Source organism: Prunus mume, linkage group LG1 (genome assembly GCF_029339155.1).
Source record: "Prunus mume cultivar Tortuosa linkage group LG1, ASM2933915v1, whole genome shotgun sequence".
Taxonomy (NCBI): domain Eukaryota; kingdom Viridiplantae; phylum Streptophyta; class Magnoliopsida; order Rosales; family Rosaceae; genus Prunus; species Prunus mume.
This window is the reverse complement of record NC_142698.1, coordinates 25131385-25158880: the sequence shown is the minus strand read 5'-3', so window position 1 is coordinate 25158880 and position 27496 is coordinate 25131385. Positions and strand designations below refer to the sequence as shown.

The window sequence follows — 27496 nt, the reverse complement described above, 5'->3', positions numbered from 1 at the left end:
TAGTTGTAGGGGTGTTTTTGTTCCAGCAACCTGACGAATGGGCTTGGGCTGCCGTAAGAAGACAACGAACAAAATTCCCCAAAAGCCTGAGTTCGAAACCAAGCTCCCAAAAGGGTTTTTATAAAATCTGATGAGACTTTAGAAAAACACTCTTAGATTCATCTCACTAACACCAAATAAGCATGATAAATCGATTAATGGCTTAGCATGAGGAGCTTGTGGCATGGGAGCAAAACCATCATGAGTTTAGCATGAACAGAGAGAGATAAGCGTGAGTTTCTTACAGTGAACAAAGGGTTAAAATGGAACAGAGGAAGATTAGATAGATTTCTTTCCTAAGGGAAGAGGAAAACAAACGAATGAGAGAATTGGGTGGCTTGAGTAAAATTCCCAATTTGTTTGACAAAGCATGGTCAAGCCTTAGAGGGGTTATTTTGCTAGGTAGAAGAAGCATGGAGGAATAGGGCTCGAAATTGCTGGGTTTTGGAAGCAAGAGAGGAAGCTTGCTCTCTGGATGTGGATTGAGTGAGTTTCCAGTTGCTTAACAAAGCTTGGTCAAGCTCTAGATGGGTTAGGCTGTCGATGGTTTTCTGGGTAGCTGAGGCTCTCTTTTATAGGCTTGAAGAATCCTAATTTCGTTTAACTTTTCCTTCCCCTTTTCATTGCTCCTCTCCACTATATCTTCCTTAGTGAAATTCTCTCATCCAATGAGCATGGGTAAGGAACCCTTTGTGGTTCCAAGGGTTTGACGCAGCTGGACCTCCCCATGAGGGTGAGGCGCCGCTTGCTTTCCTCATTGGTTTTCCAAGTGAAGCTGGTAAGGGAAAAGAAGATGGGTAGAGCTTTTGTCCGATGGGTAGTCTTCCTACACTCATGGATTTCTGTTGGTTCCTGCCATGGCTCTTTGTTTAACTGGTTTGGAATCTCATCAAAGGTGGAGCACGATGACAGCTTTTCATAAGGCTTTGGGCTGGGCTTGTATGTACAGTGTTGGGTCTTTAGCTTGTTACTTCTATGTTTGACAGTTTCGTCAAGTCTGGAAGCAGCTTGCCTGTTGCATTTTTAACAAAGTATTTGGATTCTTTAACTAACATAGGGTTTCCTAAGCAAACTAATGTATTCTCTAAGGTATTGGGTCATGTTCTCTCTCTCATGCTAGCCCATGTGTTTGGGCTCAAGAAATGAGCTTGAGTTTTGGGGCTCTCAAGCAGCCCAAAACTTCCATTTCTTGGCTCATCAATGGGCCTCATGAAAGCTTGTTACCATCCATACCACAACCCACTCAAGCAAGCCCCGGGCATTTGCGTGGCTTGGGCCCACTTAAGCTTGTAGCGTGGTTGGGTGTGAAATAATAATTTCCTGCTTAGCATGGCATGTCAATCGGCGTGTTTTAATTTTATCGTCCTTGAATAGAGGCATGATGCTTGACGAGGTAATTAGCATGGGCTCGTAGAGTTAGTGCTTATTTCAACTCTTAGCATGAGAGATCACATATTTATTTGGCATGACATGTGGTCGTGGCTTGTGCAAGCATGAATGAGGAATTTTGCATGCTCCGAACCGAGTCTTTTCCTTAATAAGACATTATGTTGGGCCAAGAATTTATTTGGGCCCAACACTGGATTTTTGGGCCTCAACACTAGTCATCTTTCTTTCGTATGACTAACCAACTTTTACATCAGTAGGATTTCCAGCTCATTGTTTCCAGCTTGATCTTAACCAACTGTTTTGTCCTATTCTGCGAATTTTCTGAGCTGCCATGTGTACTATTTTGACCTTGGAATTTTTGAGTAAAAGTCAAAAAATTCCTCATTTGGCTGCAGTCTCTTTTGTGGGTAAGTTTTAGAAAGTTTCTTAGCAAACTTTCTCTTCTTCTTCCTCAAGAGTAAATTATCATATTTTCCATCTTTAAGTTTTCCAAATTGATTTTTCGAAAACTGCATTTGAAATTTGAAATCTGTATCTAGCTAGATCAAACACTTTCGCATATATATCTAGGTCAGATTCAAGATTGATTTCTTCAAAGTATGGTTTCTTGAATAGATTAGTCATTTTCTCCTTGATTTCAAATTTCGGTTTTGTATGAGTTTGAGCTAGTTAGCTTGGTGCCATGGGATGAAAAAATTGAAGAAAGAGCTGTCATTGTCATGAAGGACAAATCTGCTGGTTTTGCTAAGCTGGAGAAAAAGATTGCACAAAGGAGGTATAGCTCATCTTTCTAAATAGATTTAGGATTTCTTGAGTTTGCTTGTGTTCCTTTGTAAGAATCTTTTTTACTTAGTGAATTGTTTGGTCGGTTGATGATCCCCAATTTTTTTCAATAGTGGGTTTTTGGGTGAACAATTTCTGGTTTGCATCTCTATAATTTTCTGAGTTCGTGTTCTTGATTGTTGACTAGTCATTGCATGATGTTCATGTATTTCTGGGTTTGTGTTCTTGCAGTTGACTAGTTATCATTATCTACTGTTTGGTGTTTACTTGATTATGATGCCTTCACACACTCTTACCATAGTTGTTGCTAGCACAATGAATGCCTAGATTGATGGGTCCTTCTGAGTGCCTAAGTTGTCACTAGTAATCTTCTAGGCTTGCAGGTGCATATTTGTATGCTCTATGTGTGTTCTTGGTTATGGTTATTCTTGGCTAGTAGTTGACTAGTCATAAGTATATTTGGTCAAGGTTTTATGTGTGTGAAGATTTCTATGTTTTGCTTGAGTATCGTTTAAATTTACCCATCGTCACCTAAGTACCAATTTCAAGGAATAAGTTAGAAGTAATTCAATATCCATGTTTTAGAAAACATATGAAAAGTAGGAATTACAATCATTTCAATATCCGTTTCCGATAAGTAAACATACCAAATGAAAATCAAATCTAGGACATTGGATATAGGTAAGATCCCGATTAGTTCATGGAAATGAGGCTTGAGAATGGGAAATCAATTGCTTTCCCATGTGTGGTAAGTCCAGACATGGAAAAATGGTTGCTTGACACATGAGAAAGTGTGGGGAAAGTGAAGCCCTCATCCTCCATAAGTTTTGTTTTCCTCCTCATGGAAAAGTTTGGGAAAATGAGCCAACATTAAATGCACATTTTTCATAACTATTTTCTCACCATTAAGGTGTGTTTGGTATGCCTCACTAGACTGGACTATACTAAATAAGCCTTGAAGTCTTGTTTGGTAAAATGGGAGACTAAGTTAAAAGGGATTGTGGAGTCCAACAATACCAAGTTCAATGTTAGTCAGATTAGTCAACATTTATATGTTTTGATGCAACAACAAGATGTTATTTTGTAACAAGTAGTTTTGTTGGTTGGTTAATTGGTCACATTTTATTCATGAAATGAGTTGGATTGGTATTAGGCTGGATACAGCAAAATAATTATATTAGATCTAATAAGTACCTTGTGTTAGAATTGAGAAATTCTATGGCTCGAATCTTTAGTATTCTTTTATTTATTACCAGTGTCTACTATTTAGGCAGAATACCGTCACCTATTGTTACTAAGAAACTGAAAGAAACCTCATAAACGGAAGAAACAGATGTAGAAATAGAAACAACTTCCGAAACGTAGGGGACTAAACATGAACAAGAGGGATCCACCGAAGAAGATCCTTACTCGCTCTCCTTATACATATAGGCTAAAATGCAGTTCGCAAAATAGCGAGTGTGCTATTTTGACGTGCGAGTCCAACCAATCCAATCGCAAGACCAAATCCATATCCAAGCTTCAAGAATCAGTTTCTTCTTTTACTTCACTTAGAACTATCACCACCATAAACCCAGTCACATGAACCAACCACCACCAATTCAAACCTAGCCACTTGAATCAACCACCTCTAAATCAAACCCAGTGGAACCACAACCCGATTGAACCTTCCGAAAAATTATCAACCATCGACCGTGGCTCAGTGAAACCACATGGAGATTTGTGATTTCGAAGATGAAGATATGGGTCATGTTTTTGAAGAAACTCTTGCCTTCCTTAGAGCCATTTTAGATGTTGATGCTCAAGGTACTGCCAGACCTCCCCTTGTTCCTATTTAATTGTTTCTGTTTTGGGGCGTTTACCCCCATCTGTACCTAAAAAAAGGGGGAAGAGTAGAGAGAAAATGAAAGGGAAACAGAAAAAGGTTTGGGATGGAGATATAGAAAAGGAAGGATAACATTGTGTCAATATTGGAGAAAAAAAGAGAGAGAACCAGAGAGTGAGATCGAGAAGGAGATTAGCAAAAGAAAAAAAAGAAGGGGAAAGGGGCGTTGGGAAGGAAGAAGAAAGAAGAAAGGAGAAAGTAGAGAAAAGAAAGAAAGAAAGAAAGAAAAATGAGAAAAAAGATATAAGATAAAGATAGTTTTAGTCTTTAAAAAAAATTATTTAATAAATTATACATTTCTTGTTGGTTTCTTTGCAGTATTTATTTAGTTTTAGGTCAAAATCCCTAATTAATTTTAAATATTTAAATAATTTTTTAGTCCAACACAACACCAAACATAGGTTTTCACTATTTTTACAATCTAACTTCTTAGTCTGACGCATCACCAAATGCAGGTCAATACTTAATCCAGTTTATGCCAATCGAGCTAATCCAAGACAGTCTTAGGATTTAGTCCATCCATGACAAATTCGCTGTACTAATCGACCCCTTAAAGATTTAGAATTACAGCATAGCATTAAATGAATTATTTTTTATTTAATTTTATATGGGTATAATTGGAAAATTAAACAAATTTTGTTTTATATTCCTACACAAACCAAACATGTGAAAGAAAATAAAGTGATATTTCTTGGTTACTTTCCCAAAAATTACCTGAAAAATTATTTCCCATAAAATATTTTCCGCAAAATGCTCTTAACCACCAAATAAACATGTTGGCCCCTTTTTGGGTGGTATTGTTATTGGTCAAATTGAATTGGGAATTGGAGTGCATTGCAAATTTGGGAACAGGGCGAGATCTACAATGCTGGTTTATCAAATGGGATTCTTGTTAAATGTGAAAGCATGTGGGACTATAGTCTAGTGGGGTTTGGCTTACATGTTTATTTGTTTTTACTTGTTTGTTTATGTATGTTACTTATTCTTCCAATTATTTCTTTTGATTTGTACCAAATCAATTGATCTGCGTTTTTATGTAATATTTAGGTTAATTAGTATCTTGTACATCAGATTTAAAAAAATTACATAAATCTCAAGTCCTATAAATACTCTTCAAGTCCTAATATTTAAGGTTAATTAGTACACTTGGAGTAGTTTTCCGCGGGTCATGACGCATATCACAACATCTCCACCATGATCAATGATCTCAGATAGCCTAGCTAGTGATAGCCTTTTGGTTTGGAGCATGTTGGCTCAGTTGCAACAAGGAGGGCTCATGCTCACCACACCTCCTCATGACGACTCCTCCAACAAAATAGCATATCTCAGTCTCTGCGCAACATCTACTTCTTTGGACTTGGGTATTAGGCTTCACGCAGTTGTTATCAAGTTGGGTTTTTGTTCTAATATCTATATATGCAGTGCTCTCGTTGATATGTATGGAAAATGTGGCTCGTTGGCGAATGCCCAGAAACAGTTTGATGAAATGTCTGACAGAAATGTAGTTACTTGGAATTCTTTGATTTCTGGTTATTTGCAAGCTGAGTTGCCAAAAAGGGCAATTGGGTTGTTCCTGGAGCTGTTAAAAGTGGGGGTAGTGCCAACGCCGTTCAGTCTGTCGGGGGCCTTGGTGGGTTGCTCACAATTAGAAGCAGAAGAGCTTGGTGCTCAGGTTCATGGTTTGAGCCTGAAAACAGGGCTCTGCTATAATGTTGTTGTGGGAACAGGATTGATAGATATGTATTCAAAGTGTTGTAGTGTTAATGATTCAAGGCGGGTGTTTAATCAAATGCCAGATAGGAATGTTATAACTTGGACTTCCATGGTTACTGGCTATGCACAGAATGGACAATCTGATGAGGCGATGATTTTAGCAAGGGAAATGCTGCGGTTGGGTTTGAAACCAAATTATGTAACTTATAATAGTTTGTTGAGCTCATTTTCTAGCCCAGACTTTTGGGATCATTGCAGGCAAATTCATTGCCGGATAATGAAAGAAGGTTTTGAGTTTAACGTGTATATAGTTGTTACCCTTCTGACCATATATTCAGATTGTAGCAATAGCTTGGAGGACTTTCAAAAGCTTTGCTCATGTGTTGCAATATGGGATCAAATCTCATGGAATGCAGTAATCGCTGGTTTTTCTAATATTGGAAGTTGTGAGGAAGCTTTGAAATGTTTCTCTGACATGAGGCAGGCCCGGGTTGCTATGAACTTCTTCACATTTGCTAGCATTTTAAGAGCAGTAGGAACTCTTTCAGACCTTGAAGCAGGAAAGAAAATCCATGCTCTCGTTTTCAAGAGTGGGCAAGCTTCAAATTTTTGTGTTCAGAATGGGCTTGTTTCCATGTATGCAAGATGCGGTGCCATCCATGATTCGAAGTGGGTGTTTACTTTGATGAACGAACATGATGTGGTCTCCTGGAATTCGTTATTAGCAGGTTATGCTCATCATGGATTTGGATTGGAGACTGTTGAATTGTTTGAACAAATGAGAAGAGCAGGGTTCAAACCAGATAATACCACCTTCCTCATTGTACTAACTGCTTGTAGCCATGTTGGTTTAGTGCACCAAGGACTTATGTATTTCGATTTGATGAGAAATGATGATTTGCTTGAACCCCCCAGAATGGAACATTATGCAACAGTTGTTGATCTTTTTGGTCGAGCTGGAAATCTTCATGAAGCACAAGCCTTCGTTGATAGCATGCCAATAGAGCCAGGACCCTCCGTATACAAAGCTCTACTTAGTGCTTGCAAAGTTCATGGAAATAAGGAAATCGCTCTTCGTTCAGCAAAAAAGCTTCAAGAGCTGTGCCCAAATGACCCTGCAACTTACATACTACTATCGAATGTGTTGGTGACAGGAGGCTGCTGGGATGATGCAGCAGGAGTGAGGAAGCTCATGTATGATAGAGGAATTAGAAAAACTCCTGGTCATAGTTGGATTTAAGTCAACAAAGAGGACAATGGCAAAAACAGTCAACAAAAAGGATATTTTTATGTTTTCAGCTTTTGACGGAAGGAAATCCAATTTTCAATTTCTTTCTTTCATTTTCAATTTCTAAAGAGCCTCAAAAAAGAAAATCCAATTATGATGGAATCAGTTACATGATTCTCTTCCAATACCAATACTGTCCCAAGACACAAGGCTAAGGAAGAGGAAGATGGTTGCTCCTGGCCTAGTCAATCGCTATCTCAGGAAATAATCATTACTGAGTTGCAAGCAGCAAGCTAAACTTGGTACCTTCTCTTGCCACGTGTAAAAATGGAGCCCACTAACAAATTAACCAATTGACCTGTGAACCCTGTTCGTTGTCTTGGCAAGATCCCCGGAAGAAAATGCAAGAACCCCATACAAATATCAGAGTTGTCTCAACAACAGAGGCAGCCTAAGGAGACCCTCAATTGTGAATTGCAGATCAATGGCTCAACTCGAACGCGTGCAAAGACATGGTGACTCTGAAACTACTACCACCCATGAGCCAAAAAAACTTACTACAAGCCCAACTATGGAACATTATCTTCGAGGTATCCGATGCCATCTTACTGTAACTTCTTCTCCACCAGTGAACATGGTACAGATATTTGGATTGTAGCAGGGTCGCACTAAGATATGAGAAAATATTAAGTGTAACCGGTTGTATATAGCCATGTGTCTAACATGTCAATCGGCCAAGGCACCATGCCTTGCCAGAACATGTGTCTGAAACTCTTTTCTGATAATTACAAATATTCTTCTAACCCATTTTTCCTGTCCAGGAGGTGAAGCTTTAAAGTCGTCACCAGCATCCTCATCCTCATCATCTCCGCTTGGGTACCATGATCAAGAAGACGATCACGGACACCATCACAAGAAATCTGTTCTCACTAAGGTTAAAGAGAAGGCCAAGAAACTGCGGCACTCACTCAGTCACAAGAAGAAGCATATGGAAGGTGATAACAGCACCCCCACTTTGGGTGCAAGCATGAATGAGCATGAAGACGAAGAACAAGATGCTGAATATCTAGGAGCCCCAAGTAATAATTAGTATCTTCAAGATTTCATTATGCATAACATATCTGTTTATAAATTTTCTCTGCTTGTTTTCCCTTCGGGGAGTAACACCAACCATTTCTTTGTGGCTTCCAAATCGTCCACCGATCCCCGCTTTAATAGTTTCATTTCATTTGCAGTGTATGAATCAGAGCTGGCACCTGAGGGATACAAGGAGACTGCAAAGCTACATCCCAGAGCAGTTCCTGTGATTTCTGAGAAGCATGTTTTGCCAAGTAGTGTCAATCAAGATGCTGAACAAGATAAGGAGAAGCCTCTTAGTCCTAACAAGACAGTAACCGAAACTGCAGCCGTGAAGTCTCTTAGTCCTAACGAGACAGTCACCGAAACTGTGGCCAAGAAGCCTCCTAGTCCTAGCAAGTCAGTATCTGAAACTGTAAAGCCTCCTAGTCCTAAGAAGACAATAACTGAAACTGTCACTGAGAAGTTAGGACCAGCCTATGCCACAGTATCAGATACAACCCATGCCATTGCCTCAAAGATAGAAGGTCTCACTGTTTCAGCCCCTGCTGCAGTAGCAGATGCAACCCACGCCATTGCCTCAAAGGTTGGTCTCACTGTTGCAGCCCCAACACCTTCAGAAAACAATGAATCCCTGGAAGCTCCTCACACTTCTTTAGCAGTATCAGCTCCAAAAAACTCTTCATCCCAGGCAGCTCAACAAACCTTGGCAGCCTCAGAGGATATGCAACCTTTGTCAGCCCCAGCAGCTCCACAAGGTGGAAAGCATGCTGGTAGCAGTGACCAAATATGGGATAAGGGTGTTTCTGTGAAGGAGTATTTGGCTCAAAAGTTCGAGCCAGGGGAAGATGAGAGAGCACTATCAAGAGTGATATCTGATGTAATGAGTCCAAGGACAAGTCCCGGTGGTGATGTTGGCATGGTGGGAAAGGTGAAAGGGGCTATAACTTCCTTGCTTCGGAACGATGAGTCGCCCAAAACTACTACCTCACAATCAGCCATGACGACATCACCAAGCTCACAACCAGCCATGACCTCATCATCACCACGCTCACAATCAGCCATGACCTCATCATCACCACACTCACAATCAGCCAAGGCCTCATCACCTCGCATTCCGGTCTCTACCAATGCATATGAAGGTAACTTCCATGGTATTTCCTTCATTAATCAATTCTACAAAGTGCGAAGTGATAAATTAAGTTATAAGGTTAATGATTCTTTGGCATGTTATGTTGTAAAACCGTTAATCTGGCATCACATATTAAAATAAGAAGCCCATCTCTGATTAATGGTCCAAATAACATGTCACACAGTCTGGTAAGAACATTTCCCTTAGTTATAAAGTTCGATTGATGAATAAATGGAGATTGATGGTGATTCAGTTCAAAAATCATATAGACGGACCAAGTATATCTGTGAAGGGCCACGGTCGTCAGGGCCAGCTATAGATTCTATACTTGACGCAGTACTAAGTTATATCTTGTAGTTTCTTTTATTTTCTTCTTTGTGAAATGATTTATCCTCATGGAGATCTATTATGCATTGCAGTCGTCGAGGAAGAAAATAAGGGAAGAATACTACAGACTAACTGAAAAGTGGAAAGCAACTGTTGATAAAGAAATAATCCTCTGGGCTTTTGTACAAGTTTCTACGCATCAATAAGTGGTTCCCAAACATCATTTACAATGTTTGTGTAAGCTTTGTATTGTTGCCAATAAACAAATTTTGTAGCTTCAGAAGTTGAGAAGTGTTGATGAAAATAATTTCACAGAAGCTCTGTGAATAATCTTCCATACTAATTTACATTTACATTTTTGAAAGTCAGCAATCACATAGGGCACAAGAAATGAAGAGAAAATTTCACTGATAATCTTAAATTTACAATTCTTCTTGTTTTGGTTTCCGGCTGCATACGATCAAAGTACTTGTTTTCTGTTTGTGTAGCTGGATGATTCGATTTGAACAATTGTACCACTCAAAAATGAAAGCAAAAATATAAATAATTACACCCTCTCCTCTTCCTTCCCTTTCCTCTCTTTCTGTTTATGTTTGTTGTGTGGGCTCTAGTTAGATTTTTATATTTCATGATTCTAAGACTATAATTTAGATAATGAGTGGAGAAAAACAAGTCTGAGGATAACAATGGAATTTAGCCACAAGTTGCTTTTAGCTCAATAGTTAAGAGCATTTATCCATGCACTAGAGGTTTTAGGTTCCATTCCCCCCTTTCCAATATCGATTGTATAAAAAAAACAAAACAAAAAACGATGACATTAAGCCTACGAGCCTTATCGAGTGGCATGGGATGAATGGGTGAGAGAGAATAAATGATATAGCATTAATAGCTAATTTAATCATTAAATAAAAACAAAGCATTAATCCCCAATAAAATACAAGTGCATATTATAAGAGAAGATAAGAACCCAGCAAGCAAGCAATATCATTATTTCTTCCAACTCCCCATTTACTCATATTGACAACTACCATTGTCACTCCTAGCTGTTGGGTCAAAGTTTGCAGCTGATGGATCAGTACAGCCTTCAGGGACAGGTACTTTAATTTGTTGGGCTGCCTTGCCTGCATCAAAAAATTTACAGAAAACTTGAACAAACTACTATAGTTCAGATTTGGTAAGGAAAATCTGCCCCAAATTTAAACGAATGAAATTCCGCCACATCACTTGAGATTTAAAAAGTTGGGACACAAGTTGGTGCCTCTAGGGTTGTTGTGTTAAGACAAAGTGTGCTAACCATAGAATTCTCCTCTCTTAATGGCGTCCTGGTTTGCATCTCCAAGGGCTGCATCACTCAAGTACTTGTCAGCCAGTTGAACTCTCTTCACATTGTCCTGCTCCTGAACCAGCATTTGACCATAGTGAAGGAGCTTCTCCACTGTCATTTTAGGCTGTTCAAAAGTTGGGGGACCTTCTTTTGAGTTCACAAGCTTCTTCCCGATGCCATCTATCCCAACACCTGATACCCACTTCCTCACTTCATCATCGTAAACTCGAGCCCTTAGAGCACCAAAGAAGTCTGCAGTGTGGCATATAACAAGTTAGCATGATCGTATTTTCAACCAAGTCGCTAATTGAGTAATACTATAGGGATCATATTTACTGATAATTCCCAAATTATATGCAAAAGCTACTACAACAGAAGAGTCTCTATGGATTGTTGAAGACCTTTCCTGCTTTATACTTCAAATTCTCTTCAAGATAAGTGTTGGAAAATTCCAAAACACCAAGCTTTTGAGATATACTTACCAATAGATTGACCAGGGAATGTGTCAACAATCTTAACAACATCATCCGCACTAACATTGTCAGGCTTGAAGATTCCCGTGCAAACCCCAATCCGGTCTTCCCTAGTGGGAGCCCAGTAAAATTTCTCCATACGACCGTCACGAATGAGAGGAGCATACAATGTGGAGAAATCGTTACCGGTGACTATAATGGGGACTCTGGGATTGTCCTCCTTGTTATACATACCAGGAAGCTGCACATTTGTTGGGTTATCAGCAATGTTCATGAGAGTGGCATTCACCATCTGGTTGTTCACAGTGTACTGTGTAGTTCCACCCATCCTACCAGCACCTGCATCAAGATCATTGATGAAGAGGGCACACATTTTTCCTTTCCTGATGATGTCTGCAGCCTCGCGGTACCTTTGTCTGATCAACTTTGCAGGCTCTCCTGCATTCCCACTTTCTAATTCTCCAGCACTCATCATGATAGGGCTGAAATGTAATAACCAGATTATTAAATTAATGACAGCAAAATGGATGCATGAAATTCTCAACTGGCACTAAGGCTAGTCAAGAATGCAGCTGCATCAAGTGGAACCAAGCAAAGATTTTCGGGTACCATCATATTGCTTAATTTCTATGTGGTTCTCCAAAAAACTTTTATAAAACAAGCTAAAACATCACGAACTCACGTAATTCCCATCTTGGCAAACACAAGCTCACATTGGAACGATTTACCCTGACCTTTGCCTCCCCATATACCAAGAATGAGAGGAACCTGATACAAGTTCAAATACAATTATCTAAATCAAAACCAACAATCATGAACAAAATTTTACTGATAAAGTTAAGCTAACATTAACAGTTGAAGCAACAAAAGTTTCCCAAATTTTAGTCACGCGAGAATGGTACGGCAGACAACATGACAATATCTTACTTCTTATTTGTTAGAAATATATAAATAAGCTTCAAGATGGGCCAAATATGAGATTTACTTTGGTGTTTGGAGCATCATCTGTACCTTAATGTTAGGCAGGCTCATGAAGTTTTTGGTGATATGAACCACAAGCTTGTCCATGAAAGCTGGAGCAATATAAAACCCATCCATGGTGTTGTCATAGTTGTATCTGAAACATAATTCAGAACTCTCTCATAAAACATTCAGATCTCCAAGCAGCCATAAAAATTGAATGAATTTCTATATTTTCTTGCTTACTCTCGAAGTCCCGTGCTAATGTATTCATACGAGCTCATGACAGCATAGTGAGTCCCAGTCCCCTTGGGGAGCTTGGAAGACAGAATCAACCAATCCCTTTCCTCTTGTTATGTCTTGTTGGTCATCAGAAATATCATAGGCAAGGCCACTCCACTTGTCCTTTTTGGTCTGCTTCTCCTCATCATCAGTTTCCGCAGTAATTTTTAATTTACCTGCAGATACAATCTTTTGGTAGGGGACTCTAGAGCTGACTTTCTTCAAACTGCTGCCCAAGAAAGCTGAGCTTGGGATTGAGCTTCCAGAACCAGAGCTGTACATCTTTAGGGCCAAGAAACAAGAAAGTTCATCAAAATGAAGTCACCAACTTCATTTCACAGCATACCCATGTGAAAAATATAACAACTGATCAAAATGCTTGAATTTCAGGCATCACACAGAGAAACAAAAAGGATCCTTTTGGGTGTTCTACAAAAGCTCAAAAAGAAAAACAATATGGAAAACAGTTTGTATGTCAAGTTTTCTGTAACAGGAAAAAGAAAAAAATGAGAGATGATAAGGCGGGAAAACAAAGTACCGGTGTTCTGTTCACAGTTCCAACACTTGAGACTGTGGCAGCCATGGATCAAAATGGTACTGATAACTGTGTCAAATTTAATGCAATAAAGCAGCAGATGTAGAGCTGGTTGTATCTGTGGGATTGGTTATAAAAGGCAAGAGCTTTGAGCTCGGGGGTGTAATTGACAAAACATGTGGTGTGGTGATGAATTCCTTAAGGCCACACAAATGGGATTGGCTGACACATGGCTCTCTGTGAACAAAATAGGATAAAATCTCACTTTCAAACTTGACAAAATACTGGACTGTTGAGTGTTGAGTGTTGAGGATCAGGTTTTAAGCTTTTCTTCTTTACCTCTTAAAATAGATTGTTTTGTCCCCCATTTGGTCTTAAAAAAAATAATGTATTTAAATTAAAACCTGGAGGGTGTACTGTAAGACATGGAAACAGCTCAGATGAGTTAAGCAACTCTACATGTCATTGGCGTTTTAACAAAGCAGAAAGAGATACTTCAAAGTTTGGAAACTATATCGACAGTTTGTTTCTCTTGCACGAAAATAATGTTCAACAATTAATTCATCATCACCGTTAATCATGTATTTTAGTGATCTGCGACGACCTGCAGTTAAATCTACCGATGGCCTCGTGTTAGAATGGAGTTTGCAATGCATGCACCACTCTGTTCCTCCTCACAGTTGCTCAGTTACGGGGTTGAGTTCACAAGGTTGCAAGATTATTATCTTCAGGTAAAACGATGTTGATTCACTAAACTTTAATCTTCTCTTTGAATTGCGAGTTTTTAAGTATCGAAAGTTGAAGAATCTAGCCAAATACAGCATTACTGGTTCATCTCCATGTCACAATGAGTATGTCCTTTTGCTATTAAACTTGATAACTCAGCATCAATTTCCCAAAAGATGCATCTAAATTTCAATCGTTTTAATAACAGAGAGTCGAATGCTCAACAGCACTGTTCCAGGTGTTACGACCAACGTCAAACTAGCAACCGTCCTTTTTCTTGGTTGCATTCCCCTTCCACCACAACGCCATTGAAAGTTTTCTAGCCATACAATAAGCTAAATGCTGTTCCAAATTGAATGTCATGGATCAGCTATCGCTTAACAGTTGCAGAACTCCTTATACTAAAGTGAAAATTCTCGCATTGAGTAATGTACATAGTTGTATAACAGATTTACATGATTTTGTGAATATAAGACCTGTCCAGGAGGTACTGAGAAACAAGGTTACAAATACACGTCACGTTGGAAACTTACAATGATAGTTCCGGCCATGGGGTTAGCCCCTATTTTGAGAGTTTGGATTCTATTTCTTCCAAGCTCAAACCTTTGGTTTCCGGGACAAGTAGTACAACAAACAGAAGAGATAGCAAGGCAATAACACCAAAGAGGATGAAAAGGTTTTCTGCTCCTAGCGCCTCCTGCAAAATTAGCAAATGTTAATCAACCACTTCTATACCAGTCAGTTTGAAGCCTTAACTCATGAGATATGAGAAAACCTGCCTCAAATATGAAAGAAAAAGGCTGGCATTATAGTGAGGAATAGGAAGTGGGGAGGGGGGGGTATATATACCTTCAGTGGTGAGAATGCAAATGTCACAATAGCATTTGAAGCAAAGTTAGCAAGAACTGCAAGACTAATCCCTTTTCCTCTTGTGCGAAGCGGGAATATTTCTGACACCATCAGCCAACTTATAGGACCAAATGATATCTGAAATGAAATTTGAACACAAAATTCCATCATGTCAAAACCTCAGCCTTAATATCATAGGCAAGAAATATGTCAATAACAATAGCAAAGCACCGTCCTATTTCTTTTGGAGAAGTTAGAAACAGAGGCTTTCAAGGTGGTTAACGGATACTATTTTAAAGTTTTTTGGTTTTTTATATGAGCAAAACAAGATTCTGGATCTGTTAGAACTTAGAGTATTCCATTTAAATTATAATGAAGAAGACTGAGCAGTAAATGCCAATCACCAAAACAAAAAATTGTTACCTGGTAGCAACCAACATAGAGAAGAAGAGAAGCTACAGCAACAAGTGGGAACCCTCCAAGAAATTTGAAGTAAGCAGAAAGGAGAAATAATGAAAGAGCCTGTGGTGTAAATAGAAGAAAGAAAGATGAAACCCTCCAGCCTCTTCTTTATAAACCAACATGTGGCAAAGTACATAATATAAACAAAATTGACTGAGTAAATTGTTGGATAGTTAGGATGCATACAAGTCCACTGACTCCTACAATCAGCAAAGGTCTTCTTCCAAGATCATCAACTTTCAGGACAGCTATCCCTGTCATCACAAACTACAGGAACATAAAGAAACAAAGAATTTTCAGACCAGAAAGAGAATCTTACATCATAATCGCGTCCTGAAATTAAAATAAATAAATAAATAAATAAAACATCAAATGACATATGCACCTTGAACAATCCAATTACAACTGATACTCTGGTAGCATCAGAGGCAGCAGAGAATCCTGCAGTCTTGAGTAACAATGTCACAAAGAGTGCACATAGTTAGGAAAACTAAAATGAAACAAGGACAAAACAATTTTCGCAGCAGAATTATAAAAAAAATTAAAAAAAATTAAAAAAAAAAACAGAAGTTGATTATCAATTACCTGAAGAATGGGACCTGCATAATATAGGACACTCGGTTGCCCAGTTATCTGCCATGTCAGGTAGTAAATTGGCTTACTTATTCTTTGTACACATGTTTTGGGAATATAAAACAAAAGAAGAAAAGATGAATTCAATTCATAGCAGAAAGGAGGAAAATACCTGTTGGAAAAGGACCAAACCCACAGCAATTATGAAGGCTTTCAAATTAGGGCCTTGAAAGACCTCCAACAAACTCCCCTCAGATTCCTGATCTGCATAGGCCGACTTCAAAGAAACATAAGTCTCTTCTATTTGCTTTTCAGACACTTTGTCACCAGGAGGACGGCCTCTCAACTTGCTCAAGGCAAGAACGGCTTTTTCTTTGTATTCTTTTACAGACCCTTTACCTTGAGCTGCCCTGAGAAGCAACCAGCGAGGAGACGGCGGGAGAAGCCACATGCCTATTCCCATCAGTAAAGCAATAGGAGCGCTTATTCCATACATGTAACGCCACCCCCCAATTGCATTAATCTCAAAGCTTCCCACAAAATAACCCAACTGCAGAAGAGTGCATTTCACATAACATCCCACTTCACTAAGACAGTGAATGGAAAAAATTAACATTAGAAACATATTAGTTAGACAATACCAGAATCCCCAGAACTATGAGGAGCTCCTTCAAAGACACTAGAGTTCCACGAATTTGAGATGGGCACGTTTCAGCAATATAGAGAGGAGCCCCATGCATGGCCTGCCAAAAGAAATCTTTTAAAATGTGAATATAGCATGGTCACACACATCATGATATTATTTAGCCCTGCCAAAGACAATAATGAGAAGGTTCTGTTTTAATTTTGCTCCTTTTGTTTGATTAGAGCAGTTACAGAAACTGTGCACAGTAGCTTACCATGCCAATACCAAGGCCATATAAAAGACGCCCAACTAAGAGAACACTAAGGCTCGGAGCATATGCAGTGATCAGACCCCCAAGGAGATAAAGTACTGCTGATATGATAAGTTCCCTCCTCCTGCCTTTATACACCAATTCAAAATTTAGAATAACAAATTATTCATGATCAAGCTCGAAACCTCATGATAAAGTACATATGCAAAGCAAAGTACAGACCAAGGAAATCAGCAATCGGGTAGACAAGGAGGGAACCAAAAAGAGCTCCATATAGGGAACCGCTAACCTGCATCAAAACAATGTAATTTGTGAATTTTGATGAATGCTTGGTGAATTTTGGGAGACAAACCACAGGTTTGCAAATGGAACAGGAGCAAATTGAGTAAGATTCAATAAACCATACCACAAGACCGAGCTGGACAGCTGAAAGATTAAACCAAGCTGTGCCACTAAGCTCAGGTGACTGTGACATATCAAAACATAACAACTTAATCATATTAAATTACTAATCATCAAAACAATTGAAAAACAAACCACTAAAACTGAAGCTATACCTGTAACGAGATGGTAGCTCCAGAAGTAGCACCAATGTCATACCCAAATAGCAAACCTCCCAAAGCTGGAAACAGGAAGCTAGAATCCCAAGAATTTAGTAATTAATTTATGACAGTTAGAGGTCAAGTATCTACATACAACAGAATAGAGAGATATTCAAAAGTAAACTTAAGCAAATTGCAATTTGTAAATCATCTAACTCTGCTTCTTTCATTTGTTTCAAAAGAAAGAACATAAACCTCTTCATCTTTAACAACACAGGGCATTGTTGACTACAATTCAAAAAGCACTCAACTTGCTTCCATACCAAAAGTAAGCAAGCATACTTCCATGAAAGCACCCAACTTGTACAATACAGAGACTTAGAAAATGATACCCCATTACTTAACCAACTCCAAAAGAAATGAAGAATTAAAGCTAAAAAACGATTACCCATTTACTCAAAGCATGAAAAAAAAGAACTCATATAGATAAAGAAGACTTGATGGAAACGTACGGAATAATCACAGAAACCCAAGAAAAATCCTCCTGTTGGGTTGCTTCAGAAATAAGCGATTGAGCTTCATCCCCGGAAGAATAGTCTGGAGATCCAACCTAAACACCACACAAACAAAAACAACGATGCAAAATCAATTCCATTACTCAAAAACACAAACAGAAGCAAAAATTTCAAAGGGTTTGGTCAGTTTGTGTGCCTTCACACTGAATCTGAGCCTGGGAGCAGAGTGGTTTGTGAAAGTGCCATAATTGGCCCTGAAACAATCGTTATAAGTTGAACGAAGGGGTGGGGTAAAATGGGCATGAGAGAAAAGGATTACGGGTTTCTTCTTGGGTTGATGATGAAGTGATGAAGAGTTTGTCTTGGTGAGTTTGAGGTTGAACAAAGACCGAGTTGAGGAACTGAAAGCCATTGGGAATTTGCCAAAAGAGGAGAGAAATCAGACGGTTGGTGCTTGGTAGTTGTGGTTCCCGCTCTAATAATATCCCTGTGTTCTTGTGTGACTGTCAGTGAGCTTGTGAGTCTCTCCTTTGATATTTTGCTTGACTTTTGTCTTTGATAAGCTTCTCAATAATTCAGCCTATCGAGTCTGAATCTTCTGATCCACTATAACGGAAACAATGCGTAGCAGGAGTGCGTGTAATTTACTTGACCAAAAAAACAAAACTTTTACAACAAACATGCATTTTAAGATATGGAAAATACTAGGCTTATCATATTTTTAATACTACAATTGTACCACTTTTATTAGGAGATGGGCTCAGATTGGTGGGCACCACCTCTATTAGAAAGATGGCGATATGTATGAAAAATGTAGGTAAGTCTAGCATTACTCTTAAGGTATTCTTACTTTTTTTTTTCCTCTAAGAAATGGAGATTTCATTTATAAGAGGGTTTTTTTGGGAAAGAGTGACTTCCTCGCCTCTAAAAGTGAAAACAACTTTAAGGCCCCGTTTGGTAATCTTTGGGAAAGTAACTGGAAAATATCACTTTATTTCATTTCCCATGTTTGTTTTGAGTAGGAATGAAAAATAAAGTTTGTATAAATTTTTAATTATACCCATATTAAATCAAATAAAAAAAGAATGCATTTAATGATATATTGTAATTCTAAATTGTTAATGGGGATAAAATGGTCATAAAAAATATGTATTTAATGTTAGCTCATTTTCCCAAATTTTCTCATGAGGAGGGAAAACAAAACCCAAATTGGGAGGATGACTTCACTTTCTCTCGGGGCCTAAGAGGGTTTTTTTTGGGAAAAGAGGGGCTAAGGTTTAGAAATTTCTAGCTTACAAACAATATTTCTCGTAAATGCTCTAGGTATGAATCGAATCTTATTAAGTACCTGAAAAGCAAATGATATGACCAAAACCAAGACAAAAACAGTGAAAATATATATGTAATCTCCATATCCAAAGAGAAATAGGATTTCTCAGTGCAGAAACTACATCTTATTCCTTATGATGCTGTACTTGGTATATGTGCTTCAATGTGACATTGACATGCAAGCACATACAGCAGTGCACTGCCTTGCACAAGTATGAAAGTTGTTGGGATATGACATCTTCTAATTGGATTGCTCTACCACTCAACACTGTCACGTGACAAGAACATCCTCGCATAAATTTTCTCATGCCAAATGTCACATAACTGAGTAGTTTATAATTAATTAAACGGATTAAGTTAAGATTGATTCATCCTTAACACGAATTTGACACGGGCATAATATAGCCCGATCATTATCCCTACGTTTATCTCCTTTGGTTAATTTGCTCAACCAAGTTTGGTGCACAAAGGCAGCGTTGTTCAACATTATTTGAGCAAATGACCGTTATTCAAACTGTCGTTTAACGTAAATTTCGTTTTCTAACCATTCATCTCTATAACCGAAACCCTTATTTTTAGCCAAGAAGGAAAAAGTCATAATTAAGCACCATTTGCTATCTATATCCTTTGCTTCATTTGCAAACCCTTTTAAATCTCCACATACAATAAGCCAAATCCGAAGTGTGTGTGTGTGTGTGAGTGAGAGACAGAGCTAAGACTTTTGTACGTGACTACTTTTTCATAGCATCAATCATTCAAATCAAACAATGGAGATTTGCAATACTTACAACAACGTCACAGGTAGAGGTGAAGGCAGAGGGAAGGCCCCGACAAGGCTACAACAGCATGCCCCGGCATGTCTTCAGCTTGATCAAACGGCAGGCACAGCCTCTACCAACCCTTTATTGGACGACGCTTCAATGGCAATCCCATTACTATCACCAGTCCTCATTCTATCCCCACAACCAATGCCAGAGTCGAGCGAAAAAGGCGGTGATCAGAACGTAAGAAGTATTGCCCCGCCATTTTCGGCTGCAGGCGGGTGGCAACACCCGGCTGTGGCACCTTTTACGGATCCCTCATCGTTGTTTGCCGTCTTTCAATCCCAGTGCATGATTGCGAACCAAGCGCAATGACATTTGAGATTCAGCTTCACTTCTGTGCCGTATGAAATGGCTAGGCCTGGTTTTTTGATGAAGGGCTTTGCCTGCTGCTGCCTTGTGTAGAGCACATTTCAAATCAAACATTAACCTGCCACGGTTTCTGACGTCTATTTTTTCATTTCTGCTAAATCATTATCGTGGTAGAATTGTTGGTTACAGTGGCAATGCCTTCAACAAATTAGAGGCCTTTTTCTGAGCCTCACGGCCACCTTCCAGATGAGAGGTTGTCTTCCATTTTTGTGTAACAATGTGTCTGAATTTTTTTTTTCCAAGTTCTCTCTTCTTGGTCAAGATATTCTTACAACAAAATTACCTAAAACATGAAAAATGAAAGCATAAAAACTCCAAAGCAGGTTTCTTGTTCATAAACAAAAACGGGCAGAAGGTGGAAAGGCGGGTTTGCTACTTCTGTCCAGATTGTTTTCTTCAAAAGATCTACATTATTTGATCTATGAAGAGCAAACCATGCCAAGAAAGTCACTATGGTGCAAGGTTTAGAGAAGGAATAGATTTCAGTTCATATTAAGTTCACTTCATTAAAAAAAAACATTACTAAAGAACCATCTGCTTTCAGTTGACAAAACCATTTTCATTGTACAAGGAAAATAAGTGATGTTTTAAAATGTACGGGATGTACCAAATGAAACAATTAACTGTCGGTAAATCTAACTTATTCAAAAACAGTGTTCCCAACATTTAACAATCTAAAAAATATAAAGTATCATAACCGGGTAGAGTTTTTCTGAAAGGGACGGAATTAAGCGCCAAATTGGAAAGATAATAAACAATGCAATTCGTAAATTAACGAATAAATTCCAGTATACAGAGTTAAATGGAATTGCATTCCATCACAGAAATAGTAAAACTTCGGAAACGCCTCAGTAGCCATCCCATTTTAAAGGCCAAAAAAGCTATCATCCTTTATGTACAAATAGGCCAACATCCATGATCCATCCCAATCTTTAAAAAGTATCTAGCATGGTCTTTCTCTTCCCTCAAGCTCTCTCTTAATAATAATTCATAAAGAAAAATTACGAAACACCCACTGATACCTCTGGACTTGCCCTGCTAAGGCAACTGCCGCTAATTGCCAAAATAGGCAGCTCTCAAGCAAAATCAGAAGTCAAATTCTCCAGTCGCCTGCATAAAATAGGCCATATTCCAAAGAAAGCTCATGAGGGGACAAGAACAGACAGTATGAAAAATATTAATTCTTCAAAGTAAACTTCACCTTATTGAAGAGAATATCCTTATTGTTTATGCGCATAATCCCATCCTTCAATGTGCACTTCCACCTGCTCTTGGTGCGTGTCACCTACGCAACCAAATACATGAGAAGACAATTGTTAATCCGATATATTTCAGAGAAAAATAAGTATATAAAACCCAAAAAGTATAGCCATAACACTGCATGGTAGAGAGAGAGAGAGAGAGAGAGAGAGAGAGAGAGAGAGATACCTTGTCAAACTGAGCCAAAACCAAATGGTGTGTGTTTACCTCCTCTCCTTGGTCCACATCGTCCAAATCATCATCATCATTTTCATTCAATGGGGGCTCGTCGTCGTCGTCATCTCCAACATCATTTTGAACAACAGGAGCTGGAGTGCTGACTGGTAGATCTGGAGGATACAAAATTATGAGAGAAGGAAGCTTTGACAACACAGTTATGGATTTATGACATTAAATTTATCCATTCCTAAGGTAATCACAGTGTTCACAAGTTTATCACGAGATTACCATTGGGTGTAGGTGTATTGGCAACGTTGTAGTCTTCGTTGAAAGTTCCTTGATAATTATATATCTGTAGGGTAAGGGGAGGAAGAAGCAACAGTCAGCAAGTGAAAAAATATTAACAAGTGTGAGAGGGGAGGGACAGACAGAGGAAAGTTGAACATAATGGTTCATAAAGTTGAAAGCGTGTAGGCATGGTAACACAACCCATTCGATAAAGAAAAGAAAAGTTTCCAAAATTTATAATTCAAAAGATTTTAGGCCATCAAGTCAATGGTTAAAAGATACTTGCTACCAGGACCCATCCCCGACCACCCCCCCAACCCCCAAAAAAACCCCAAAAATAAGAATAATATATATGTATATTTTTTTAAAGATACTGGCTACAGGCTAAACTGGCCAGAACTCAAAATCTGAACAACCCACTAGAATCCATTGACCTAATCCAAACAAGTGAAAAGAAAAAAAATCCAAGTTCCTAGTACGGTATCCAAAGAACACTGTCCATTGACCATTCATATCACATTGACACATTTCAGGCTACCGGATGAAATTTATAAAGCAAAACCACAAACCACAGTTTATTGCTATACAATATTTCTAATTAGGGTGCGCCAGGTCTGTGCTAGAGTGCACAGCATGGGTGAAGCTTGCAAGCCCAGCAGCAAGCTACTGTGTTGGGTCTTCCCCCAAAAAAGTTAATTTAATATGGTGTGGACCATTGGCCCGCATATCAGATATTAAACTGATAAGACGATACTACACTTATCTTATCCAAAAGGCCGAGAAAGGTAATATTGCTATAAAATCGAAATGGCCTCCAACGAAAAATAAAGCTCTACAAAGATGGACATTCAACTTCTCAGTAACCCAACACAGCAATGACACACAGATAAATGGTCACACTTATCCGTGTAACTTTCACATCATTAACAAGCACAAGGCTCACCGCCTGTCAGATCAAGGCAGTGCACGATTTCATGCGTATACAGTCTTAGTACAATGCAAAACATAGCCATGAAGACACAAAGCAGTTAGTCAATCACACGTCCTAGGAAACAAATCATAAGAACCTAATATAGAGCAGGGAATATCAGAAAGCAAAAGTGACGATTATACCAACCCAACCGATGAGTTAATGAGTTAATGTGCATATCTATTATAAAAGGGCCATACACAATAAAAATAAAGTCTCCTGCTACCTGCAAAATTACATTAAAAGTACTTACATTGGGAGTAGAAAGCGCGTCATCATAAGGATCAGGAATTGGCCCATCAAGTTGAGGAATCTTGGGAGTTGACCTCAGTGCACAAGTTACCATCTCACTACATGCACGCCCACCAATAGAAGTGCTCCCTCCACTGACCTGAAAGGTTACCAACATTAAGTGTCTAAAGAATGCATAAACCCAAAAAAGATAATGTGTATTACACATGAATCATGCTGGTTTAGAAATGTTCTTCCATGCTCTAAGTAAACTTGACTTCATAAAGATAAAGCTATAACCAATTATAGTGTAATGCTCCAAGGATATATCATATATGTTTTCACATTCCACTATGAAGTGTAGAAAACAGTTTGATCTGAAAATGTAGTAGGAACAAGATATGACGCCCTGCCTGGAATATTTGCAGCCTAATTGCTTGCTAAGTTGCAATTATCAACTTGAACTTTAATTAATTGATATACGGCCTAAGGCCTGCTCATGTTTCACCCCAGTACTTTACTATACTAGCCAAAGCCCAGAATAAAAGGATAAACAAAAAATTAACCCCAACCAAGTCACCCACATACATAAATAACTATATTCATATGACTTTGAATGACACCTCAAATGTAGCTTCCTGAAAAACTATTAGACCCTAAAGAAGATATGACTTGCAAAAATAAATAAATAAAGCATTAGCAGTGATCTTCAGATAAGAGCCCCAAGCACAAGGTCCTCAGTTCCATGAAACCAACTGAGAGAGAGAGAGAGGTGATCAATGTTCACATACAACTGAACATGGTAGTTGTTCATCAGACTATGTCCCACCAAAAAGTACAACTGGCCTAATGATTTGAGATAAGTTTCAACTTAACTTAATTTGTAATTCATTGAATAGATTATCTCAGGCCCTTTTTTCTTAATAATTTGGACATTAAAGGAAACTAGTCTTAGATTTTACCAAGGATAAATACCCATCCAGAGATTCAAATAAATAAATAAAATTCACTGATACAATAGATGAATCCAAAAGAAAAAGTTAAAAAGAAGTTTGTGCAGCAAACTTGTCAGAAATTATTAAAAAATGAAACAGGAAGAAAAACAAACCTCAATCTCAAAAACCTCAGGTGCAGCATCTCCAGCTCCATCTTGTTGGGGTATAAATCCACCAGCTGGATACTGTGAAGCAAGATCTTCACGTTTTCGCTTTCCAGAATTCATCTGGAAAAAGTCCTGAAATTTTCTCCAACAGTGAGATAATGATTAATTATAATTGTAAAAGAATGATGCATCTTAAGATAGATTGTATATCCTTGACAAGAAGTGAAAAAATAAAAAGCAATGAAAAGGAGGCATACACACCAAGCCATTCACAACTCTCTAATCATGAGTTTTCTTCATACCCAGAAACCCAGTCATTTTTTCTGCAATCTGAATTTGTAATTAATAGCAGGCATTACCTGTGTCGGGGGTTGATGAGAGGTCCCTCTGTCCACCTCATCCCGCCCTTCCACGTAAGCTACACCAATAAAATGGAGATTACTACACAACTATCGAGAGTAAATATATATACAACCACACCATCCAACTTACCAATATTAACATCAAGAGGGGGTCGGTGGTTCATCCAAGGAGAAGGAGGTTGCTGCAAACAGAACAAAGAAGATTTAGGTTCTCTTACACTATTACCTGAAGGATTATCACCCACAAATGTTAGTGTAGAAAGAAAAAGAGTAAAAATTAGAAGATTGTGGAAAGTTATGTAATTACATTACTATCCTTACCTTTTCAATTTATTATTAACAACCTTTTAACTAAACAAGGTATGTTTGATATTTCATATTTCTTAATTAACAAAGAGAGTTAATCGTATATATTAGACAAAGAAAGAGCTAAGTTCAATTAAAATCAAATTTAGCTACTTTATAATGACCAATGAGAGAGTTTCGTATTCCCACTATGCAATTTGAAACATAATAACTGGATACACCTCATACGATCCAAATATTAAGTGTTTACCATGTAGGGGCTAGGTCTTCCAGCTTTCAGCTCTGTATTGCTGCCACCATTGCTGCTACCAGACTCGTTTGCAGATGCAGAAAAGTCACTACCTCCGGTAGGAATGTTATATAAGTTGTCCCCAGTTCCGGGTAGAGGCGTCTGAATTGGGGTTTGCAACGGGGTCTAACATTCCAAAGAACCCACATCAACCATGTGATGCAACACTCGGGCTCAATTCAACATATAGCAAGCAGAGATTTTGATTACAAACATAGAAAAACACAGCAAAAACTCACTGGAGGGAAGAGTATCTCAGCAGTGGGTGTCTCGTACTCCTCGGTCCCTTCATAAGGTACATTGAGATCGTGAACTGGAGTAATAGCACTACCAGGCGTTGGCTTTGACGCCACAGCTCTCTCTATAGGAGCATTTACTACACCGGCTTGCATCATCTTCGCCTCCCAAGTCTGAAATTTGACCCAACTTTAAAAAATCAGCTAAACCGTAGCTCACAGCGACTTTCCAACAAAGCAATGAATCCCCTTAAACTCAAAACCCTAGAAATTGATTAGATCGAACTCTAGAACCAGTCCAACAGAAAACCCTAAATCTACCAACCCAATTTAAAATTTCAATTATCAATAAAGATGGCGAACTTGAAAAATAAAAAATGAAAATGAAAGCTGGAAGATTGAAATCGGAATTGAAATTACTCCTTGGAGCTCCTTGAGAACGTCTTCTCCGGGGCCGCTGTTCATGAACTCTTCGCGAACCTTGTTGATGACGTCCTCAATAACACTGACGTAGACACTGCTCGTGGAGGTCGCCATTTTTAAAATCTCAGCTCCGCCGACCTCCGATTCTCGTCCAGCAAAACACAAAATCGAATCGAAGATTGCCTAGGAGAATTGGGACAGAGCAAATTTCAGCGCAGATAATCGATGACAGTCAGATGACCAAACATGGAATTAGGGTTTGGGTTTGGGATGTATTGAGTGTGAGAGAAGAGAGAGAGAGAGGGAGGGAGACAACGGCGAAGGATAGAGAGCGAGAGAAAGAGAGAGAAGGGCGGACGAGAACTGGAGAATAAAGAGTGGAATATAAATAGGTTTGCATCCGATTACATTCGAGTATCACGTGGCGAAATCTGCACGATCCTGATATTTTGGGCGTGAGAGACTAAGCGTGAAGCTTCTCTTCTCTATAGGCTATGTAACTGGGTTGTCTACAAAGTTTGAGATTTATGCATCTCCATTATTATTTGGACAAAGAAAGGACAACCGTTGCCTTATCTGATGGGTCCCAGCTTTGTCGACGGTTCAGATTGTTCCAACAAAATTTTATATTTAGAATAAAATGCATACGACCAATTAGTCTTGATTAGATTTTTGTGGTTATTATTCAACATTACTACATAAAAAACTTAAGTTATAATGGGCATAACTATTGTATCGTACAAAGTGTGACGGAATATATACGAAGTATTATCTTTCGAATATGATGTATTTTAATTAGGCACGTTTGAGCTTGATTGTTCTTATTTATCGCGATACTAATCAATCTTAGCAACTAAATCGTGAATTAGGTTAAATGTTTCATGTTGGTTGGAATAAAACAATTTATGGGATAAAATTGTGCACACTACCACCCAAAATATATACATATATATCAATGGAGATGGAGTGCTAGTGTGTTAAAGTATAGAGTTTGTAATAGGAGACATCTCGGAATAAAAAGAGAGTATAGAGGATGCCAATTGTTTACCTTAATTAACCAGTACTTGCCTTTCTTTTCTTCTTGGTAGTGTACAAAAGGTAAATTCACATTAAATATGAACAAATTCAGCGGTTCATGATAAACATAAAATCTATTGGGAAAGTGTAAAATAGTTAGTCCAATGACTATGCAAGTGTTTGTAATTCAATGCACATTCACTTTGTTGTTTTACTGGTAATAAGCATTTACACCCACTTTGAACACCAATGTTCAAAAATAAACATTTCCTATTGAGAAGAGCGATAATATGTTAAACTCATACAATACTACACGGATGTTGGGACTCAAGCAAACACCTTTCCTAAGAGAGTAATTCTAAAAACTACTACACTACTGAGTCATTTGTTGAACACCAAAGTTTAAATTAAAGCAATTCTCACTTGATGATAAATTCTTTGGTTCGGCAGTTGGACCACGTAAATTGTTTGTCCTACTCTCATAACCAAACATGCCATCCCAACCAAACATGCTATCCCTATATTGGTTTCCCACTTAGGTGAGATTACGTGAGTAGGGTGGGAGCCCGACAGAGGATGCCCCCGTTTTGTTGTGAGGCATGCAGACCACTAATGTAGTTC

At 38.5% G+C, this 27496-nt stretch overlaps 5 protein-coding genes and 1 non-coding gene across 9 annotated transcripts; 2 read left to right on the top strand and 4 right to left on the bottom strand.

Moving 5' to 3' along the window:
- The first annotated feature begins 5297 nt into the window (after nt 1-5297).
- Nucleotides 5298-7145, top strand: LOC103322062 (pentatricopeptide repeat-containing protein At3g09040, mitochondrial). The gene has a single exon (XM_008223930.3). It carries the CDS (start codon nt 5298-5300, stop codon nt 7047-7049), a length of 1752 nt encoding a protein of 583 aa, XP_008222152.3. The 3' UTR covers nt 7050-7145.
- A 227-nt stretch (nt 7146-7372) lies between these two features.
- Nucleotides 7373-9853, top strand: LOC103322045 (low-temperature-induced protein). Of its 2 annotated transcripts, none has more exons than XM_008223912.3 (4): nt 7373-7627; nt 7859-8116; nt 8273-9256; nt 9666-9853. In XM_008223912.3, the coding sequence occupies exons 1-4, from the start codon at nt 7522-7524 to the stop codon at nt 9707-9709; spliced, it is 1392 nt and encodes a 463-aa protein (XP_008222134.2). In that variant the 5' UTR covers nt 7373-7521; the 3' UTR covers nt 9710-9853. The 2 variants fall into 2 exon arrangements, with proteins under 2 accessions (XP_008222134.2, XP_088898474.1); XM_089042348.1 differs by having other exon boundaries at nt 7493-7674.
- Nucleotides 9854-10431: 578 nt separating this feature from the next.
- Nucleotides 10432-13376, bottom strand: LOC103322035 (ribulose bisphosphate carboxylase/oxygenase activase 1, chloroplastic). Of its 2 annotated transcripts, XM_008223901.2 has the most exons (7): nt 13151-13376; nt 12577-12894; nt 12382-12487; nt 12053-12138; nt 11380-11852; nt 10868-11149; nt 10432-10694 (listed from the first exon to the last, which is right to left on the bottom strand). In XM_008223901.2, exons 2-7 carry the CDS (start codon nt 12612-12614, stop codon nt 10582-10584), a joined length of 1098 nt encoding a protein of 365 aa, XP_008222123.2. In that variant the 5' UTR covers nt 12615-12894; nt 13151-13376; the 3' UTR covers nt 10432-10581. The 2 variants fall into 2 exon arrangements, with proteins under 2 accessions (XP_008222123.2, XP_088898469.1); XM_089042343.1 differs by lacking the exons at nt 12053-12138; nt 12382-12487; nt 12577-12894; nt 13151-13376 and having other exon boundaries at nt 11380-11824.
- An 893-nt stretch (nt 13377-14269) lies between these two features.
- LOC103322022 (Major facilitator superfamily protein) lies at nt 14270-18293 on the bottom strand. 2 transcript variants are annotated; one of them, XM_008223880.3, is made up of 14 exons: nt 17907-18293; nt 17708-17805; nt 17211-17289; nt 17060-17119; nt 16876-16942; nt 16657-16781; nt 16399-16500; nt 15930-16307; nt 15770-15817; nt 15570-15632; nt 15371-15451; nt 15146-15244; nt 14723-14860; nt 14270-14570 (listed from the first exon to the last, which is right to left on the bottom strand). In XM_008223880.3, the coding sequence occupies exons 1-14, from the start codon at nt 18120-18122 to the stop codon at nt 14436-14438; spliced, it is 1689 nt and encodes a 562-aa protein (XP_008222102.2). In that variant the 5' UTR covers nt 18123-18293; the 3' UTR covers nt 14270-14435. The 2 variants fall into 2 exon arrangements, with proteins under 2 accessions (XP_008222102.2, XP_008222111.2); XM_008223889.3 differs by having other exon boundaries at nt 18030-18291.
- A 2678-nt stretch (nt 18294-20971) lies between these two features.
- On the bottom strand, nt 20972-26356 carry LOC103322014 (transcription initiation factor IIA large subunit-like). The gene is made up of 11 exons (XM_008223872.3): nt 25856-26356; nt 25439-25609; nt 25161-25325; nt 24735-24786; nt 24602-24660; nt 24249-24374; nt 23163-23300; nt 21940-22003; nt 21661-21821; nt 21434-21517; nt 20972-21342 (listed from the first exon to the last, which is right to left on the bottom strand). The coding sequence occupies exons 1-11, from the start codon at nt 25970-25972 to the stop codon at nt 21319-21321; spliced, it is 1161 nt and encodes a 386-aa protein (XP_008222094.1). The 5' UTR covers nt 25973-26356; the 3' UTR covers nt 20972-21318.
- Nucleotides 22538-22728, bottom strand: LOC148921410 (U2 spliceosomal RNA). The gene has a single exon (XR_016123404.1). It is a non-coding gene; the product is annotated as a U2 spliceosomal RNA (small nuclear RNA).
- Nucleotides 26357-27496: the final 1140 nt, after the last annotated feature.